At 40.5% G+C, this 22,542-nt stretch overlaps 1 protein-coding gene across 1 annotated transcript in view; it reads left to right on the top strand.

Annotated features, from left to right (window-relative positions):
• REEP3 (receptor accessory protein 3) overlaps positions 1–22,542 on the top strand; it is a 69,572-nt gene that overhangs the window by 32,598 nt on the left and 14,432 nt on the right. The window contains exons 3-5 of the mRNA XM_065407908.1: positions 16,728–16,804; positions 17,375–17,495; positions 18,009–18,122. Coding sequence (XP_065263980.1) covers positions 16,728–16,804; positions 17,375–17,495; positions 18,009–18,122 — 312 coding nt within the window. The remainder of the gene's footprint in view (positions 1–16,727; positions 16,805–17,374; positions 17,496–18,008; positions 18,123–22,542) is intronic.

Here is a 22,542-nt window from a genome sequence, read left to right as displayed (position 1 = left end):
CCGATCCCTGGTCTAACTTAACTGTAAGGGCAGATAAGCAATGGAACAAATTACCTAGGGAAGTTGTGGGATCTCTGTCTAACCTCTTCTTAAAAACCTCTAATGACAAACACCTGTAGGGAATGGTCTAGGTAATACTTAATCCTCCCTCAGTGCAGAGGACCAGCCTAGATGACTTATTGAAGTCCCTTCTAGTTCAAATTTCTATGATTCTGTGAAAATAGCCCAATGATGCTTTTTAGTCATGTTTCAAAGTAGAAGTATACGTTAAAGTGACACCAACTTCAAAACTTAATTTTTAAGGAATTTTTAGTGTTTTAAACTAGGGCTGTCGATTAATCACAGGTAACTCACACGATTAACTCAAAAATTAATCATGATTAACTGCAGTTTTAATCACACTGTTAAACAATAGAATAGCAATTGAAATTGATTAAATATTTTTGGATGGTTTTTCTACATTTTCAAATAGATTGATTTAAATTACAACACAATACAAAATTTACAGTGCTCACTTGATATTTTTATTACAAATATTTGCACTGTTAAAAATGATAAAAGAAATTGTATTTTTGAATTCACCTCATACAAGTACTATAATGCAACCTCTTTAGCGTGGAAGTGCAACTTACAAATGTAGATTTGTATTTTTTATTAGTTATTGATTTATTTTTGTGACATAACTACACTCAAAAACAAAACAGGGTAAAACTTTAGAGCCTATAAGTCCACTCAGTCCTACTTCTTGTTCAGCCAATTGCTAAGACAAATGAGTTTATTTACATTTATGGAAGATAATGCTGCCCGCTTCTTATTTACAATGTCATCTGAAAGTGAGAACAGGCGTTCGCATGAGACTTTTGTAGCTGGTATTGCCAGTTACGCTATACATTCATATGCCCCTTCATGCTTCAGCCACCAATCCAGAGGACATGCTTCCATGCTGATGACGCTCGTTTAAAAAAAAATGCGTTAATTAAATTTTGACTATTTTGGGGGGAAAATAGTATGTCTCCTGCTCTATTTTTCCTGCATTCTGCCATGTATTTCATATTCTAGGAGTCTCTGATGATGACCCAGCACATACTCGTTTTAAGAACACTTTCACTGCAGATTTGACAAAATGCAATGTGAGATTTCTAAAGATAGCTACAGCACTCGACTCAAGGTTTAAGAATCTGAAGTGCCTTCCAAAATCTGAGAGGGATGAGGTGTGGAGCATGCTTTCAAAAGTCTTAAAAGAGCAACACTCTGATGCGGAAATTACAGAACCCGAAGCATTATCTCCTGCAACCATAAACAAACTTGTTTGTCTGAGTGACTGGCTGAACAAGAAGTAGGACTGAATGGACTTGTAGGCTTTAAATTTTTACATTGTTTTGTTTTTTGAATGCAGTTATTTTTTGTACATAATTCTACATTTGTAAGTTCAACTTTCTTGATAAAGAGATTGCACTACAATACTTGTATGAGGTGAATTTAAAAATACTATTTCTTTTGTTTTTTACACCACAAATATTTGTAATAAAAATATAAAGTGAGCACTGTACATTTTGTGTTCTGTGCTGTAGTTGAAATCAATATATTTTAAAATATAGAAAACATCCAAATATATTTAAATAAATGGTATTTTATTATTATTTATTTATTATTTAGCAGTGGGGATTAATCACAATTTTTTTAATAGCTTGACAGCCCTAATTTAAACCTTATCTTGTTTTCTCTGTCCAGATTTTGGGGTTTGAAATTCACATTTCCCTCTTTAAGCTTTTTTCCCATTGCTGATGTGTGACTCTCCAAATAGGTGACATTGAGTACCCAAGGGAAACTGTAAAGCTGACTAGACAAAAGTGATGTCAAATTTGCATTTAAGGGGACTAGTTAGGCATTAAGGAAACACCTAGTTAAGGTGTAATGAGGTGTGGTTTCCCAGTGTTGCAGCTCCTAAGATTCTTGCGTGCCAGTTTTCTGCAGGGTTAGGATAACTGGGGCTCCATGTTGATTGACAGTCTGACGGCTGCCTCTACAGTGGAGGTGAAAATTATCTTTTTAATTAAAATTTTGTAGAGTATGGCAGCGGGGGGGGGAGGGGACCCTGAAAAGGAGCAGTCTTCCATTTTAAATAAATGGGTAGTGTATTTTGAATTTTGGAGTGAAACTTAATGGTGTGTACATGGTTAAATAAATTAATCCTTAGATCAGTAGTTTTTAAATGATGGTGTCTAGGCTAATTCCCCACTCTGGCACTTCGAGTGCAGAAGGTGAGGGCCAGCAAGGATTTTAAAAATTAATACTGGCCACTCCAGGCTGGTATTAAACTCCCAAGGTTACAGCTTTTCTCTGACCTTGGATTGGTAGATGCTGCCACCACCCAAGTGCAGAACCCCTTTGAGAGCCAAGGAAGGTGCACTTGGAAATACCTTTCTGTGGGGTACTCTCAAGCCCTTTCACCCTCTCTCGGGGGAAGAACTGAGAAAGGAAGGGGGCGGGGGGGAAAGGGAAATCAGTTGTTTACACCAGTTAATTAAACAACATGTGCACAAACCTCTTAAGACACACAAATCCAATTCTGTTCTTAAAGGTAAATTTTATTTTTTTAAAAAGAAGAAAATACATCTGGGAACTCAGGCTATTGCTAGATTTTAAAAGAGCAACTACAAGGATTAAGCACCAAGAATATTTTCCTTGAGGTCCAGCTTAAAGGTTACAAGCAAAACAAAACCCCTCCCCCCCCCCCCCACCCCCCGCTTCATTTATCACAGATGGTTGTATATGGCTGGCTGCATGGTGTCCTGACTCTTCCTTATATTTTGAAGAGGAGCCTGGAACTCTATATAAGTTACTAAAAATGAGTAAGAGGAGCCAGCCTAAAAGCCTTGAGTGGGGTCTGCTGCCACATAAGTAGAGAGGAAAATGGTAGCTGCCATTCTGAGACAGACAGCCAATAATGAGAGTGCAGCTGCCAGCCACCTGCAGAGGAATATGTAGGAGAGTTGTGGAGATGGGATTGAAGCAGTGGGACTCTTTACCCAAGAGAGCAAGGGGAGAAGAGGATCAAGTGGCTGTCTAGGCAGCATGTCCAGGAGATAAAGCAAATGTACAGGGAGAAGAGGACTGGGCAGTACGAGACAAAGGGGGAGTTCAGGTAGCATAGGAGGGAACAGAACAGATAAGAGGGGAAATAAAATGCCATGCTGTACTAGACCATGTAATTAACTGTACTACAATTAAACATCTAAAAATACATACCGTATATACTTGTTCATTGGCAGGGCCGGCTCTAGGTTTTTTGCTGCCCCAAGCAAAAAATTGTTTGGCTGCCCCCTCCCCCCCCCCCCGCTTTTTTTTTGCCTTTTACACATGTTTGCATTTTGCAGTTTTGTTTTGACTGTTTAAAATTAAAAAAAAAAAATGAAAACAGAGAATTTGTAGGGGAGGGAGGCAGCAGCCTCTGGGGCTCCAGCAGGCAGAAGCTCCCCAGGGGTCCTGGGGACCCTCCCGCCTGGCCCGACTCTTACCTTGCTGCAGATCTGGCCTGAGGTGGAGTCATCTCTGGTCACCGCCGCTCCCAGGGGTTGGGGCTGCTGCTGGATCCCAGCCCTGCTCATCCTTGGGCTTCGCCTTGGCCCTGGCACGAGCTGGGCTCAGCCCGGGCTGCCGCTCTGCTCCCCTCTCCCCTCCCCTGGCAGGAGGCGGCGCAGAGAGGAGGAGGAGGAGGAAGAGGCGGGGACAAGCCGAGGAGGAGCGGACCGCCCGGGCGCCATGTTCCCCCGTCCTCTGCAGCCGGAGCAGGGCTGCGCTACCGGCTCCTGCCTGGGGGGGGGCCCGCTTCCCGCTGCCCGCGGGAGAGCGGCGTGAACAAGCCGAGGAGCGGCCCGTCCTCTGAAGCCGGGGCAGGGCCACGCTACAGGCTCCCGCCGCTCTCCCGCTGTCAGCGCCCACCCCCCAGGCAGGCGCCGGTAGCGCGGCCCTGCCCCGGCTGCAGAGGACGGGCCGCTCCTCGGCTTGTTCGCGCCGCTCTCCTGCGGGCAGCGGCCACTTCCCCCCCAGGCGGGAGCCGGTAGCTCAGCATTTTGCCGCCCCATACATTTTGCCGCCCTAGGCACCAGCTTGTTTAGCTGGTGCCTAGAGCCGCCCCTGTTCATTGGCCCATTCGTTTATAAGCCGACCCTCCAGGATGGATAGGTAAAAATAGCAAGAACTGTATGACCCTTTCATAAGCCGACCCTATATTTCAGGAGTTGGAAAACTTTGGCTTCCGGCCCGTGACGGTAAGCTACTGGAGGGACGGGATTTTTTTTTTTTTACCTGGAGTGTCTGCAGGCATGGAGCCCCTCAGCTCCTTGTGGCTGTAGTTCGCCGTTCCCAGCCTATGGGAGCTGCGGGAAGTGGCCACAGGGAGCTGAGGGGCTCCAGGCCTGCAGACGCTCCAGGTAAACAAAACGACAATGTATTAGATATTCAATTCAATGATTCCATAGAGTTTAAAAGAATCAAATTTTGGTGTAGACCCGTTTATAAGCCGACCCCCGCTCTTTGTCACTTTTTTACCAAAAATATTCGGCTTATGAACGAGTATATACAGTAATTAATTTTCTTACTCCTATTCCACGTAAGCAATTTTTGTAATTGCCAGAGGGATGATATGCAATTTTAATCAGGAGGGGAGCAGGTCTTCTAGACTCTTCTGTATTCTCAATTTTTTTTGTTGTTAATAATTTAGAACTGTTGACTTTTTTTCCTTTGAATGCTTGGGTTTGATTTTTGACCTTTCCTGATTGACTGAAGTCAGGAGAGCAATTGCAAGATTTATTTTGCTATTCTAACTAAGCCATTATTTAATTAATGTTTTTGTCTTTGCTTAAACTAATTGTCCAATGTTAATATGGAGAGAGACCAATTGTCAAGTATAGTAGCTGTTAATATTGCTGTTTAAAGTTTTTTGTTTAGTTTTCCTGATAATTAGATTCCAAATATGAAGCTGCATTTGGATTTACTCAGTAGCATTCAAAGAGAAAATGGATGGTTGTAAAACTCAAAGGATTTTGAATAAATGCATTCTTCCAGCAATTACTGAAGTGTGCTTAGCTTTGCTGTACCTTATGCAGGTCACTTAGATGAATGGTGATTACATATCTGGATCTAAATTACTAATAAAGGTCCTTTCAGACCGATGAGATTTGTGAATACTTAATAAATCACTTTGTGAATCAGTACAGCTTTAATAAAGTATTTGGGTTTTTTTAGGCTTTGCACATTAAAATAGGTATCATAACTTTTTAGATTTGTCATGTAGCTGAACCAGGGCAATTGAAATAACAGCTAAGTAATGCCAAATAATATTGAATTCCATTTTTTATTTTAGTGTTTTTATGGCAAAGTCCAGTTAGCGTTTCTTTCTTTAATGTTCAGTGCATAAAATATTTAATGAGAATACAGTGATTGGGTAAATATCTGCATCATTAGATTGAGGTATCATATATCTACATTACTTCCTGTCTAATTGATTTAGATCCACAAATATTTCATGAAATGATAATCTTGCTTTGTAGCAGCGTGGAGCAGTTTATATCAATATAATTTAAGTTGCTTCATTTAAAATAAAAAAGGTTTAAATCGTGTCAAAAGGTCATAAAGCTAATTTGAGAACTTTTGCTTCTGCTATTTTAGATTAAAACCTTTAAAGCCTTTAAACTATAAATGTGGTGTATATGCATTTTTTGTTTACACACAAGCCGAAGTATTCACAATAGTACTGAAACTTGGTCTCCTAAGTCATTCTGGAGCCTAAGTTCCAATGACTTCAAACTACAAACCCTGATGAAGTATAAATCTGGCTTTCCTAACTTGTGGAAGTACAATATAAAGGTGGTGTTAGTTGCAAATATAGCATGAGGTATTTGCTTATCAGTTGCATTTGAGTTTGTGGTGTTACCACAGTAAGGATGTTAATGAGGCCCTAGACTTGTCTCTTTCATTGCAGATGCGCATTTGAAGCATGATGCTTACTAAATTATCACTTCAGATTTACATAGACTTTTTTTCTGACACCTGAATCACTCATGTCATGTAGGAAAAATCCCATATTTAAGCACTTCAACATCGGTTTAGGACCCTAACTGGACACTTCTATTTCTATTTCTGAACATTTCAGGTGTGAGTGTGTGTGTTTGTATGAAATGTTCAAAATAGCTCTAATGTATTGAAAGTCTAAATGTTGTTTTGTTAACACTGAAGCAGTTTTGTTTAGAAGTGACACAAACTTTATTCCTCTGAAATTTTTAATAAAAATAAAATTGTAGCCCCTCAAGACGTAGGTGCTTAACTTTACTCATAGCTATATCTACATAATCTTGGTAGTAAAAAATCTTGTTTACTTAACTAGTTATTCTTTTCATTCATCTGCCTAACTTAAGAACAGACCACTCTTTGCTTGTGGCAAGCAGTGCTATAGATATTTTAGGTATTACTTTTACTGACAATTTGCAGAATAGGTCTTCCACAAATTAGGGCAGTGATTCTCAAACTATTGTACTGCTGACCCCTTTCACATAGCAAGCCTCTGAGTGTGGACCCCCCCCCCTTATAAATTAAAACCACTTGTTTATATATTTAACACCATTATAAATGCTGGAGGCAAAGCAGAGTTTGGGGTGGAGGCTGTCAGCTCACGACTCCCCATGTAATAATCTCGCGACCCCCCTGAGGGGTCCCAATCCCCAGTTTGAGAACCCCTGAATTAGGGTCTTTGGCTTTATACTGCAGTATAAACCTAAAAATCAAGTATAGTTATGTACAATTTTAAGAGTGACTTGTAAACTGGCACTGGTAGACAGCATTCTGTACAGAAAATGAGGCCTTATTGCAGAGGAGAGAATTTCTATGTCTGGAAATTATGTAACTGGCTTCCAACACATAACCAAATCCCTTGTCTTTCCTTTACTTACTGGGAATAAATTGGGTTTAAAAAAATCCACAAAATCTATAGAATTTAGAGATGTGATTTTAATGAAATGGTCAGTGAAGTCTAAACCTAGGGTGACCAGATAGCAAGTGTAAAAAATCAGGACTGGGGGTGTGGGGTAATAGGTGCCTATATAAGAAAAAGAACCCAAAATCGGGACTGTCCCTATAAAATTGGGACTTCTGGTCACCCTGTCTAAACCTGACATGAGCACTATGGAGTTCAATAGTGAATGAATATGTTGTTTTGGTTGCACATGGAGAATGGGACATCAGAACTGTCTCTCTCATGTGCTAGTCAGCATCATAGTGACTCTGAAGTGTCATATCTATGCCAGTCAGTCTCTGTCCTTAACCTTTTTTTGATCTCTGCTATTGATATCATAGTTCCTTGAAGTCATTCTATTTTACAAAATGTAGATCTCTTTACTCAATTACTTTGAGAAAACGATGGTTCTTCAAGAAGATATTAATCATTTTGGACTAGCACAGTCCTTGTCCGATCTGTTTTTGCTTGCCCGTTTACAAAGATAAACTGTTGAATTAACAGGAGGTATTAATATTGTGGGGAGTTCTGGATTCTGCTGACTCTAAGCTGTCATAATTTACCTAGGCAAGTGCAGGAGCCCAGGTTGTGGTGTGCGGGAAGAGGAAGGTATGTAAAGTCTTTCAGTTGAGGAATTGTCACCACTGAGAGATTTGAAATGTTGAGAGAAATCTGTTTTACAAACTATGCCTTAAACCCGTCTGCTTGGCTGGTAAAGTTCTTCATCTATTGTTGATGCCGATCATGAATGTCTTCCTTAAAGTTAGAGACTATTGCCTTGAAGGAAGCAGTGGTATGGCCTTTTGTTTATGAAACAATTGCTTGATATTGACTGTGGCCAGTAACATATCGCATCTTACATTTTTGAGGAAGGTTGTGGTGAGAACTCTTTTTATCTAGATGCCTCAGGTCTCTTTTGGTCATTGTCAGTCTTGGTACAAACATGGTTTTGTCACAGACTGCATTGGTTGCATTTACCAATCTCCTTTATCTTCACCCATTGCCAATGTGTCTTTGCTGATATTGGAATTATCTGATACCTTCAGTGCTTTTAATCATAAAGTCCTGTTGACTCACCTGCAGACCTTGGTGAGAGTGATGGGGTAGCTATTCAGTGGCTTTGTTCTTTTATCTCACATAGCAGTGGGTAATTCTCTCTTTTAAGAGGAGCTTTGGATTATAGGGTGCTATTGCCATCCCTCCAGTTCAAACATAAGAGGCCATTGGGAGGGTTAATAAGTAGACATGGTGCCTTGTGTTCTAAGTGGGTGATCCCCCAACTTTGTCTTGGTCATATGAGACTGTGGTGGTATGTCTTAGCCAGTGTCTGGAAGTAAGGCATGGATGACAGACAGCTGTCTAAAGCTCAGTCCAGGGTCTAAAGCAGTGACCCTGTTGGAAACAGGATCCTGGACTGCAGGGCCATTGGGCTCAACCAGTATTGTAATTCTTGTGTGAATTACTGAAGTGATTTGGGAGTGTTATGTGGACTAATTTTAAGTAGGCACATGTCCTGTAAACCCTATAGGGCAGGGACTGTCTTTCTTCTTCTTGTACAGTGCCCAGCCCAATGGGGTCCCAGTTCCAATTTGGGCCTTTGAGAGGCATCTAAATATAAATATTTACTACTAGCAGATCTGATATTCCTGCTGAAAACAGTTTTCTTCTCCAAAAATGGCATCTAAATTGAAGTCAATAGCTGCAAAATTTTCATATCCTTAGAAGATGTTTTTACCATCTTTGATGTTTCTTCCTATCCTGAAGACAACGCACCTTGTTGAAAATAAGTCCACTTAAATTTAGGCATTCATGCATAAATGAAATTTATATTTAAATACATTGAAAATGCAGGCTGATATGTACCAAACTCTATTCTACAAGCAGCTTTTCCTGTTTCCGTCATACCCAATACACAAGTACAGCTACTACCGTCTATTTGCTCTTTTTCCACACAGAGATCAAATTTGTATGTAACAGTTAAAACATTTGTGTTTAAGTAAATTCCTGATATTAAATATTTTGTTTTGCAGAATCCAGAATGTTAGTAAGCAATGCATTTTCATGAGTTACTGTCTTTGATTTGTTAATTTGATCATTCAAATATTAAGTTTATTATTGGCATTTAACCTTAACCAAATTTTAAATTGCCAAGTCTTTTACAGTGAAATACTACAATTGTCAAGGCTGATGGTCTCCAGCATAACTTCATGTCTGCTCTTTTAATTTGTGAAACCATATTTTTTTTCTTCCTATAGCAGCAGTGGTTTTCCAGCTTTTAATTTTGCTTTGTGCCAAGGTTCACAAATACATTATAATAGGTATTTCAGTCTGTTTGTAGTTTGGGAACAGAACCAGATCTGTCACTCGCTGGTAGCAGGAGAGTGCCCTGCCTCTAAAGTTGTTTTTATTTTTTTCTGCCTCTGCAATGACTAGGAGCTCAAACAGACCTTCCTGCATGTAGAGATTTTCTGAAGAAAAATGTAAATTTATTTCAAATTTTACACTAATAATTTGGTTCTATAATGTTTGATTTCCAGAGCTGCATATGACTTGGGGATATTGTTTCCCCAGCTCCCCTTCCCCTTCTGAAATGCTTAATGTGATGGGTGCCCTGTAGGCTGTAGAGAGAGAAGCCGAGAAAAGTTAGAGGCAAAAGAAATGGTCTGTTTCTCTCTCTCTCTCTTTCTCTCCCCCCTCCCCCCCAATTTTTTTTTAAATCAAATAGTAAAATATACCCAAACTAAAGAACAGAGGGTAGACATGGGCAAGAGTGTATAGAGTATTGTAAAACTACACTTACATCTGCAGCTGCCCTAGAAAAACTGTAGCTATATACCCTTCTCATGCAAGTTGTAATAGAGGATAAGGATTTCCTGAGACATCTAAAAGATTGGGGAAAATAGCAGACTCTCAGCTGTTGTTGCAAGTCTTCATGCATATTGGTCTGTAACTCCCAGCGGCTGCTCTGGGTCACCATGTTCTACTGTCTAGATTATTGTCTGTAGTTTATGTTGCAGTTTGCCATGCCTCGCTGCCACCTCTGCCTCCTTAACCCAGCAGGTGGCTGTGGAGTGATGAGAGAGACATAGGCCAGATATGGAATAATTGGCAGGCAGTAAGGCACCTCGTGGTAGGATGACCAGATGTCCCATTTTTAAAGGGACAGTCCTGTATTAAAGCCCTCCTCCAGGTGTTCTGACTTTTTCTTAAAAACGGGCAAATTGTCCCATGTTTTCTGTCCCCCCTCGCTCCCCATCAGTACTGGTGGGTCCTGCTGCTGGCCGGATCCCTGCTCACCAGATCTCACCTGGTGGTAGACATCTAAATCCAATTGTTCTGCTCCTCTACTGTTGAATGCAGAGATTCAGATTTTATTTTATTTTTTAAATTTAGTTGATGGCATGTGACCCAGAAAGAGAGAACATAGCATCCACCATCTGAAACACAATGGTTAATTGAGGTTTTTGATTTTGAAGCACTCCATGGACTGCCATGACCAGAACAAATCTTGTCTGTGTCCAATGGATTTTTCATAAATAGCTAGAAAGAACATGATTAGCCCTACCTCAGAGAAATTATCCTGTTCTGGATGGAGCAAAATTTCCTATCTCTGAGCACTGCCCATGAAGTGGCAGATGAACACCAAAATTTACACGGCAGAAGTAGGATTACCAAATATTTGTTGTTGTAAATCAATTTGGTGTGCTGGTGATCAACCTCTTTGCATTTGAAGCCCATATATAAAGTGCCCTGCAACCTCTCTGTTAGGACCTGGGATGTGTTTGATAAATGACCTCTTGCAAAGCTGGACCAGGTCCCTGCTATGTCTTTCCATCTTTTGCACTGCTCCTCATGACAATACAAAAGATAAGAATGAGAGAGCAGCAGTGATACTATTTATGACTTTCTGGATGACAGGGCAAGGCTCTCAGGCCTTATTAACCTACTATTGGATCCTCGGATGTCTGTATCTCTCAAAGGTCTGCTGTTGCAAACCTCCATCTGGGACCAAGCACATTTAATATGAGCACTTGAATGAAGTAGTGTTTGTTCTCATGGACCCCAAAAGAGGTACCAAATTGCACCAGCCAGTAAGAAAACTTCTAAGTCCGTAGTTTAACTACTATGGCCTTGAGTTTCTTCAGAACTGCTTTACTGTGGGTGTATGAGTGTCCAAGCAAAATGGCAAGTCTCTGTAGCATAATGTTCTCCGCATATTCAAGAAAAGGAAGTTGTGTACAAATCATCTTAACATTGCTTCCTTAAGGCATCAATTTCATTCCAACTCCCAAGGTGTTAGAGCATGAACTTGGAACCTTGTTCTGCTTCTTACAGCACTACTCAGTTTGAACCCCTGCAGGAGATGATGATGATAGACTTTCTATCAATTAGAATAGTCCTCCCAGTGGCTACTGTCTCCCATCAGTTGACTTTTTTTATCTGAAGTTGAGAGCTTTCTCTAACAAGACTCAGTATAGTAGTCCTCCAAACTCTAAGTAAATTCAGGAGATATACCTCCTTCAGATAGGAATCAAACCCAGTCCTTAGGAACACTGACAGTCTCAGGGCAGAATAGTCACTTCTGCTGTATTGAGATGTGCTGGACAGCCACATGACCATCAAGGCATAAGTTCAGACTTCGCATATTGGTTTTCCATCTTATCCATTGCCATTTCCTTTCTTTTGGCATTTTAACTTGGTTGACACTGTAAGTCAGGCAATGGTGTATCCAGAATTTTCGAAGATGAATCACAGTGAAGCGGAGAAGTGCTCTTGTGTTTAGTGGTGTGGTTTTTTTTTAAACTGTATATAAAAAGAATCTGTGGTTCTATTTTGAAAATTCAGGTCTTGCCAACCAATAAGGTTTTATGGCTCCTGAAGATCTAGTGAAATTGTGATATAAAACAAGAGGGAAAGCTAAACAAGTAAGATTGGAAGGCCTTTTTGGTCAGATTGTTCAAAAGTTTTTGTTTTTTAACCGCTGTTAACCTCCAGTGCCTAATGAGCATTTGGGACAAAATCTTTAAAGATTCAACACCCCCATCCTTTCAGCTACAGTTTAGAGCTCACATCATCTTGGTTAACTCCAATGAAGACCACCAGACAAAACCAGTGAAGGCCAGGATTAATATTTCTATCTCCTAAGGTAAAACAAGGGGGGGAAATCACCTTTTTAGAACATCCTTTTCAAGCATGGCTTTTTAAAAAAATCCTTTACAGGTCACCTTTAAGTATTGACTAGGCAGTAGTAATTACATTTAATTGTCTTCAGTAGGGACTTTTTTGTTATCCTGGGCTTCTAAGTAAGATTTTTTTTTTTTCCTTGACCAATTTGAGAATTTATTTTTCTTCAGTTTAAAGGACTGTAGTCACTCAAATTCAGAATGATCAAGAACACAATCTAGTACAGAGTCCTCAACCTTTTTCTTTCCGAGGTGCCCCCCAACATGGTATAAAAACTCCACGGAACGTGTGTGTGTGTGTGGCTCTGAGCTTCAGCTGTGGGGGTGGGGCTTCTGCCCCAAGGGGCTGGGTGGGGCTCAGGAGAGTGGGGGACTCGGGGCTTCTGCCCCTGGGGGTGGAGGGCTCTGGACTTCAGCTGCACAGGGGGGCTTCTGCCCCATGGAGCTGGCAGGGGCTCAGGAGCCCTGTGGGAGGGAGTTTCTTGAGACTTTTGCCCCACAGGGCGGGGGACTCGGGGTTTCTGCCATTTTGGGTGGGGAGATGGCTCAGGGCTTCAGCCTTGCGGGGCGACTTCTGCCGGGTTTTGGAGTGCTGGGTTTTGGGGCAGCTTCTGCATGGACGTCGGGGCTTCAGCCCTGTGGGGCGGCTTCTACCGGGGCTCAGAGCACCATGGCTTGTGGCTTTTGTCCTGTGGGGTGGCTTCTGCCCCGTGGTTCAGAGCGCCGGGGCTTGTGGCTTCAGCCCCAAGATGTGACTGGGCACTGGGCTTCTGCCTCGGGGAAGGTGCTGGGGCTCAGGGCTTCAGCCACAGGACAGGGGACTCGAGGCTTTATGAGAATTTTCTTTGAGGCAGGAAAGAAAACATGGCACATTTGTGGCAGGTTACCATCACTGTTTCATTTCTGGCAATCTTTAAATAGCACATAGTGCTGAACCCGGAAGGAAATCATTTCCAAACTTCCTCTGAATTTCCTTCCTTCCTGTAAGCTGTCTATTGGTGGCTTTTGATTTTGTGTAAAAAGTGACCCTTTATACGAACTGTACCTGCTTAGCTCAGCTCTTTCCCTCACCACCAGGGAGTGATTAACCTCTCAGACTTCACATAGTGGAGCTGATCGAAGCTGTAAGGGGTGGCCAACCTGAGCCTGAGAAGGAGCCAGAATTTACCAATGTATGTTGCCAAAGAGCCACAGTATTATGTAATGATTATATACGTGTGTGTGTGTGTGTGTGTGTGTGTGTATAGATATATATACACCCACATAATCATTATATAATTTGATAATGTATATTTATTATGCATTTATAATGTATAGTTAACAATAACAATAACTTGTCTTAACGTTTTACTTAGTGGGACTTCTGGCAATCTTTGCTTTCAACAATTCCCTTGAAATTTGGTTTGTGTTCAGTTGTGCTCACACGCAGCAGTTCTTAAGTGGCTGTCTGTCAAAACGGATTGGTGCTTGGATTTCACGTGTTTGAGTGTCGAGAAAACAGACTCATAAAGATAGGTCGAGGCAAACATTGAGATTAATTTTAGGGCCACACTTCTGATGTTGGGGTATTTATCCTTTGGTACAGATTTCCAGAAAGTAAGGGTCCCTCTGTGTCTTCTGGGCAGATATCAATCTGTCATTTTCCAAAAGTTCTATTATTTCCAACTGGGATGTTGTTTTGTCAGTGACTAAAGGGATCTTCGGACAATTGGCTTCAGCACTAAAAGGGTCAATCAGAAATATGATTTGAGGTCTTTTTTCCACTGCAAATCTTGGAATCTTTCCTCAAAACTGTCCTTAAGATCTTTAATCATGCTCGCATATCTAGTTTGTGCTCCGTTTTAGGGGTTCTGCTGCATCTTCTTTTGATCTGGCTGGAAGTTGTGATATTGAGGGAAAGTGTCAGCTCTCCTTCAAGCATTTGTCTGTGAAACAACTGCAGTTTGTTCATGAATGCAAATACACTTTGCACTAGATCAGACAGCAACCGGAATTTTCCTTGTAAGTCCACGTTTAGTTTATCCAAATGCAGCAGCATGTCTGCAAGAAATGCCAAGTCTAGAACCCACCTAGGATCTGTAAGCCCGGAGTATATTCTTGGCTTCTCCATAAACAATTTTACTGGTTCCAGAAGCTCCAAAAACCAGGAAATAACTTTACCTCTCGAGAGCCATCGAACTGCGCAGTGAAATGGCAAATCGGCAGGGAAGTTGTCTTCATCCAGTTCTTTGATTAGATTTTGAAATTGTCTGTTTGAGTGAATGAAATTCACAATGTGCAAGACAGGTTTCATGACGTGATCAAATTTGAGATTTTTAGATATCCGTTGCTCTCGATGAATAATACAGTGAAATGTCCAAAATTCGGGAAAGCTCTCATCAGACTTACAAAGCCCTACTAATCCATTCACAGATCCCCACATGGATGGAGCCCTGTCCATTGCAATGGCAGTGAGTTTCTGTAATCGCAAGTGGCTTTTCGCAACTACCAACATCAACGCCTCCTTTAGATCTCGTCCACGAGTTCTGTCCTTTAGTGGGATGATATCGAGGAGTTCTTACAACACAGTCATCAGACACAGTCCGGACAAATATCGATAATTGAGGTTTATCCTGTACATCGCACAACTCATCCAAAGCGATGCTCAAATACTCACTGCTGAAGTTGCAAGTGCAGTTGCAATTCGATGTCACTGTTCAGGTCGGAGATTCTGCGTTCTATTGTGTGGTGTGAAAGCTGCAGGCCAGAAATTTTCTTCTGTAGATTCTCGTTCTTTGGTGACAGGATTGAAATCACACCAGTGAGGCACGTTTTTATAAACTCGCCTTCAGAATAGTGCTTTTCAAAGTTTTCAGTTTTAAAATGCGGCGTTCAGAACTTTCTGGGAATTCTTGATCCATATGTGCATGGCTAGAAGCAAACTTGCAGCGTCATTTCGAAGATTTGAACGGAGAGATACGCGTCTGGCAAAGAAGACACACGGCCTTACCATTACTTTCAACGAAAATGTACTTATTCTCCCACTCTTGTTGGAAGCCTCGATTTTCATCTGTGCATTTTCTTTTCCGTTTGCACTTGCCTTCCATTGTTAGATGGCATAAAAAAAACTTTGATTAAAAATTTCCACACCAGCTAGTCACTATGTACTTTTATTCAAGGAGACACAGACTCTGGCCAGGGGTTGCTGGACCCTTGGCTCTGCCCCAGGCCCCTCCTCCCACTCCACCCCTTTCACCAAATCCCCACCCCGCCTCTTCCCACCTCATTCCGCTCCCTCCCCAAGTGAGTCGTGTCCTCGCTCCTCCCCCTCTCCCTCCCAGAGCCTCTTGCCAGCACAGAACAGCTGATCGGGGTGGGCAGCAGGCAAGGGGACTGAGGAGGAGGCGCTGGAGGGGGGAGGAGGGGTCTGCGCACCGGGTCCTCGCTCCTTCCTCCCACCCGCTGCATTGAGGCGACTCGGGGGGTAGGGGGAGGAGTGAGGACGCAGCACCCAGCCCCCCTTCCTCCCAGAGTTGCTTCCAATGCTGCGAAACAGCTGTTTGTGGCGGGAGGTGCTGGGGGAGGGAAGGGGGCTGGGCGCCATGTCCTCGCTCCTCCCCCTCCCTCCCAGAGCCACCTCAATGCCGTGAAACAGCTGATCGTGGTGGGGAGGAGGGAGGAGCAGGTGCTGATTTGGGGGGGGGGAGGCAGGAGGCACTGGGGGAGGGGCGGGGAGCTGATGGGGCTGCCGGTGGGTGCTGAGCACCCACCATTTTCCCCCCTCCCCCCAGAGTTGGTTCCTGGAAGGAGCTGCATATTGTCTTTTGAAGAGCTACATGCAGCTCCGGAGCTGTTGGTTGGCCACCCCTGGGTTAGAGCCTCAAGTCCTTCACCAGTTAGAATCCTAATTTCATATTGTCTTATCCAGCATAATGGGAGTTCTCTTCCACTTACAGCCTTGTGGAGAAGAAGCTATTTTGTAGAACCATGATGGAAAATAAACATTAATCATTTTTAGCTGCACATAGTGGGGAGAAGTTTAGGCTTTTGGGGACTCTCTTGTTTAGTAAAGGTTTGCTTTTTGAAAAGGGCATCTAAATGATAGGGAATCAGACTTGAAAACAACCAGTTTTTTGAGGTGGAGAGTGGACACAGTATGACTTTCCACTTCATGACCATTTTGTAGAGAAGTTCCACAACTTAATTACACAATGGTTTTTCCCCCTGTTTGCAGCTAGCTGGAAGCAGAACCAGACCTGTCAGTCAAGGCAGGTTGGGTGGGATCACACTACTGAAGATCTGAGCAGCTTTAGACAGTTGCCTCCAGACCATCTTCTCAGAACAACAGCAAAACAAAGCAAAAAATCAAAATCAACCTACTTGTTCTTGTCATTTGTTAATTTGGGTTTGTTGTTTTTTTTAGGTCACTCAATATGAGCTATGGAAAGACACTGCTCAATTTCTTACGTTGTAACAGGAATTAAATGTTTTTTATTATAGAAGTGGAAATTTAAATTAAAACTTATCTTTAATAGAAAACATCTTTTCATTCTCAGGTTCGATGGATGATGTACTGGATTGTGTTTGCTCTTTATACAGTTACTGAGACAGTAGCAGACCTAATGATCTCTTGGTAAGATTTTGCATAATATGGAACATGGGATGATATAATTTTTTTCTGATGATTTAATTCAGAGAAGATAATACAATTACCAACTTGTATTTATAAGTGACGTTTCCAAGAACGGCTGTAAGGAACTTGCATAATGAATAGTGTCCCCCATTTCTAAATTTGTGGTGCCTTTTAATTCCTTAAAGAGTAGGAATAGAAAAATGCTACCCATGCAGTAAAGCACAAGAGAAGAGAATGGAGTTGTAAAACTCATGCAAAAGAAATCTGGTGTCTTAAATAAAATAGTATAATGCAAGAAAACATGGAAAGATTTTTTAAATCTCTTACCCTTTCTGCTTTTGATGGTATTACATTAAATGAAAACCAAATAAGTCAATGAAACAGATATTCATCTATTAAATAGTTAATTTTTAATCAATATAGATGTTATTAACCTTAGATGAAAAGATAGTGTAACATTTTGTTGTAAAAAATGTGTAACCAGTTTGTTTTTTGTACAACGCTTTGTTTTTGGTAGTTAATTAACATCTACCTTCTTATCATAGTACTTGCATAATGTTTTATCTGCAGGTTTCCATTGTATTATGAGTTGAAGATTGCTTTTGTTATTTGGCTGCTCTCTCCATATACTAGAGGGGCAAGTTTAATGTATAGGAAGTTTCTGCATCCTCTTCTTTCTTCAAAGGAACGGGTAAGAAATGATTATTTTCAAAGTTTGGCATTAAATGCAAGAATTAAATATTTTTTGTGCTTAAAACGTTAATACATTAACTGAGGCCATGTCTACACTACCACGTAGGCCAGCGAAACTTATGTCGCTTAAGTGAAAAAACACCTCCCTGAATGACGAGTTTCACTGGCATAAGTGGTAGCGTGCACAGCACTTCTCCCGCCAACATAACTACCGCTTCCCATTAAGGGTGGTTTAATTATGTTGACAGGAGAGCTCTCTCCTGTTGGCATAGAGCGGCTACATGAGAGAGCTTATAGTGGTGCAGCTGCATCGGTACAGCTGTCCTGCTGTAAGGTCTTTAGTGTAGACATAGCCTAATACACTTAATATAAGTTGAAATATAAAAATATTTTACCTTCAAGTCTTCCATCCAAATTTTGATGATAAAATAATGCTATGGGGTAATACAACTTCATGACTTTCAGGGATTTTGTGTGCAAATTTAAATATGTATTCTGTTTTGTTTTTTAGGAGATCGATGAGTATATTGTACAAGCCAAAGAACGAGGTTATGAAACTATGGTGAATTTTGGGAGACAGGGTTTAAATTTGGCAGCTACTGCTGCAGTGACTGCTGCTGCAAAGGTAAATTTCACTTACACTAAACTGTTCAGGGTAAATATTATGGACAAAAAAGCAAAGTGGTGTTGGGTATTTACCCATCTTAATTCAAAGAATTCATTCTAAAAGTAACATGTTTAAAAATAGGGGGATGTAATTTAAGGATTGCAATTTTGTGAGTATTTTTATACTATGTTAGTTTTAAAATGAATAGCATGTAAATTTTTGGATAATGGATATCAGTTGAGTGGTAAATTAAAATATAGACTACAATGTTATGTTCAAGCAACTAGTGAAAGATCAACATTCTTTTTTTCTGTCTTTGTTGCATTTTCTTGCTGGTAATCACACTGTTTACAGGATTTCTGGCTTCTTTCTGCTGTCTTCCTTCAATCAAGTTGAGGTAACTACATCTGCAAAATAAGGCATGAAATATTACTACCACAGATAAAAGCTGTTTTATGTGATTAATTCCTAGTTTGTGATTTCAGATCAAATTTTTAAAGTAATGCACTACATGAAAGCTTGCATCATAGTTGTCTGATCTGCATATTCTTGCTTTGAGTAGTGTTTTTATATGAAATCGTAGAGCTGAATAAAACGCAATGTCATTTTAATAACTTGTACATATTCATGGTTGCCTGCAACTTAACTGAAATTAATGAAGGGGGTTTCCCAAAATATTTGATTGAAAAGCCACTAATGAAGTCAACCAAGAAAGCTCTCAACTTACAATTAGTGAAATAAGTCTGGAAACAACTTGTACGCTTGAAAGATGTGTTTTGATTAACATAGAAGATTGAAGAGGTTGAACTGACTAGTATAGTTTAATCTTTACTAAAGATTAATTGGGCTTTTGGATCCAATGAAGAAAATTTAACAGACTTCCATAAAAGGAATATTTTCACATTTTAAAGATATCTGTCTTTTTTTTTTTTTTTTTTTTTAATTAATAACATCTCAGATAGGATGGGGGGGAGGGATAGCTCAGTGGTTTGAGCATTGGCCTGCTAAACCCAGGGTTGTGAGTTCAATCCTTGAGGGGGCCATTTAGGGATCTGGGGCAAAAATCTGTCTGGGGATTGGTCCTGCTTTGAGCAGGGGTTTGGACTAGATGACCTCCTGAGGTCCCTTCCAACCCTGATAGTCTATGATTCTATGTCCCAGATTGTTCAGATTTTGATATTTCTCTTGACAACAATGTAAGCAGTTTCACTTTCTGGTTTTCATACACTAGTGCATGTTGCACTGTTTGGGATGTTCAGACACTACACGGAATATGTTTTAAAGTTTCCATTGGAATATTAATTACAAAACATTTTTCTTGGTCTGAAATGTAAAATGTTATATCTATAAACCTAAATATTCACCTGTATCATTAAGATGTGATAAATTGATTCAGCAGTCTCTGGTGTGATGCCAGTCAGCCCAGCAAAAAACTAGCCTGTTGCTGTCCCAACATCTAACACACCTTACGTCTTATTACCTAAATATAACTTATAATACAAATAAAATTGGTGAATACTGTAATTCATACTATTGTAGAGTTTGTATAAACAGCTGTCTACCTTTTAAAATGTTATAATTAAAAGAAAAATTCTTTTGTGTAAAGATTTATTTTTAAACAAGACTTGGAAAAAATATCCAAACTTTTATTTTCTAGGGCTCCTTAATTCTTTAAAAGTGAGATTTTTCTGCCTGAGTGGTGCTTCTAAAGATCATTGTAATTATAAAGAAAAGTGCATGGTGAGCTTATGTTTGGTGGACATCTGTTTCATATTGGTGGTGGTTGGTTGTTTTTTCTCATGTATTAATCATTTAAAGTTATTAATGCTACATGCCTGAAGCCATAACAATTTTAAACAAAATATATTCCTAGGGTAGAATGCCCTAAATATCAGAGTGGGAATGGGGGGCTGGGAGGGAATATCAAAAGTAGCCATTTTTAACTAATGTGAACTCCTTTTTAAAAGAAGGTTAGTATTGCAGTTTGAGGAGAACACTCCTATTTTAATTTGCCACACTGTGCACTCTGAAAAGATAAAATGACCACCTGCAGTATTATACTATTACTTTGTGGTCATTTCCATCCCTACAGTATCTGGCTGGCCGGCCATGATTACATCACAATGATATACTTCTGGCTGGCCACGAATATTCAAAGATACAGAATTTGAAGTTACATTGAGACCCAACTATTCCTTTCTTTCTGAGGTAACAAATAGTTTCTTCCTTAGTGTCAATGAAGTTTGGATTTCAAAGCCATTCAGCTGTGAATGGAAGGATACTTATTCTATTTGTAAGTTGTTATGCATCCTCATGAATATCTGTACAATTAATCCAGTGCAATAAGTTGCTTGGGAAAAATGACAGTCATAGTACCAAAGACATTAAGATATCAATATGATTGTAAAGAGTGCGCAGAGAGAGAGGAAGCTCCCTGCAACTCTTAAACTATATTGTTAATATCAGAAATTCTCTCTTTAATGTGCTATGCCAATCCAAAAGCTTGGGTGTAATTCCTTCGTGCTAGCACTTGGAGACTGCATATATGTTCTTTCTGGTGATTTCATTCCTTGTGTATATAAAGGGCTTGCTAGCTTACCCAAGTCGGTTGTTCCTGCCTCCAACAAGTGAAGAGAAGAATACCTTTAATAGCTGACACTGAAGAATGAGGCTTGCAGTTCCAGAAATTCTTTTACAACTGGGACAACCCACACTGTGTAGTTTTCCACATGTATACCCAGGGTGTTACAGATGGCCTTGAGCCTGCCTGTCTCTCTGCCTTGGTGAACTTCCTGTGATGGTTTTAGTATATCTGCCTCCCAGGGTGATCCCCAGAGGACGATGTTAGGATAGTTGCACTTGGCTGGTAAATGAGAATACCCTTTCTCAAGGAGTCAGGAGAATCATGTGGACAACAATTTCTGTTAAAGGGGGTGCTTCCCTCAGGGCAAATCAACAAAGGTAGAGTCTACTTTTGAAGAGAGATCTTCAGTACTTATGGCTCCATCACTCTAGTATCTGAACACCTAACAATCTTCCATGTATTCACCCTCACAGTATCATGTGAGGTTGGAAATTACTAATATCCCATTTTATAGATGGGGAACTGAGGCACAGAGAGATAAGTGACTTGCCCAAGGTCACGCAGGGAGATCATTTTGAATTATCTGGCCAAGCTTTTGAAATGGCTATCTACACGTTTTATCCTGCTAGAGGAAAACTCAGATACATTTGAGAGGGCTGAACAGTCAAAGTTGACTCAGAGGCTGCTATGATCAGTCTCTGCAGTTTCATCTTTGTCAGACTTTACATACATCATTAGGACCATGTTGAGAACCATAGTGGCCTTCATAACAGTGGAAAGGCTTCTTTGGCTGAAGCAGTGGTTAGCTGATCAGACATTCAAGGCCAGATTGGTCAGTTAACCTTTCAGTAAGGCTGCTTTTGGTGGAAAAACTCCAGCAGCCAAAGCCTTTCATAGATAAGGGGAACATAAGGCTGCTGCATCACAGGCACCTCCTCCTTCTGTTCTCCGTATTAATCGCAGCCTAATGGGATAGGGCTTACTTTTTCCACTGTATCACCCAGAGAAAACGTTTTTTCCTGAAAATGAGGCCTTTAATTGCTTTTGCCCTAAGGAAGAGCTTAGACCACACAACTACTTGTTCCATCTTAAGTAAACAACATGAAGGTATACTTAGGCATGCACCAACAGTGTTAACCACCATCAGCTAACAAGTTTTTAAACATCACTGTTTGTTTACAATTGGTGCTAATTGATGTTTCAAACACCATTAATTAACCTGCATTAGCTAACACAAATTAAAACACAGTCAATTTTCTTAGTCTAAAATGTGCCCTTGGTCAGATTTTTGTGAAGTTAGTCTATGTGCAGTGACAACATGCTTTTTGCCAAAGCATGTCAACTACAGTATTTAAAAATATGATGATATCTGAGAGTCTGTTCTGAAATTACTTAGACTTGTGTGTGGGGAATGGATTGTGATATTGAACCCAAAGATTTGCCTGCACCTCTCTTTTTGGATTTGGAATCATAAAATGTTGAGACTGTGTGACACCTTAAGAAACTAATTAAAACAAAAACAGAAGCATGGGTTAATATGTGCAGCAGTGCACTATGGTGAGGGAGCCCTAAATACACTGCTTGTATTTTAATCTTTTATTTAGTGAGTATGTTTGGTGTCCCAGGTATTCAGTGATTCCACAGCTGTGTAGTTAACCCTTCATGTGGAATTGTGCTTCAAAAATCTTTATTCATTTAAAAGAGAATTTTAATCTTTAAGATAGCCTTGAAAACATGTGCAGTGTAAACTGATGCAGCAGTATTTGCCTGTGTCTGTAGAGAGTCTGCAACAGTACCTGTGAGAGATGTGAACTACTCCATTCATCTCAATCAGGAGCTCATGGATTCTGAAAT

This window comes from Emys orbicularis, chromosome 7 (assembly GCF_028017835.1).
Source record: "Emys orbicularis isolate rEmyOrb1 chromosome 7, rEmyOrb1.hap1, whole genome shotgun sequence".
Taxonomy (NCBI): domain Eukaryota; kingdom Metazoa; phylum Chordata; order Testudines; family Emydidae; genus Emys; species Emys orbicularis.
This window is presented reverse-complemented; position numbering and strand designations above follow the sequence as displayed.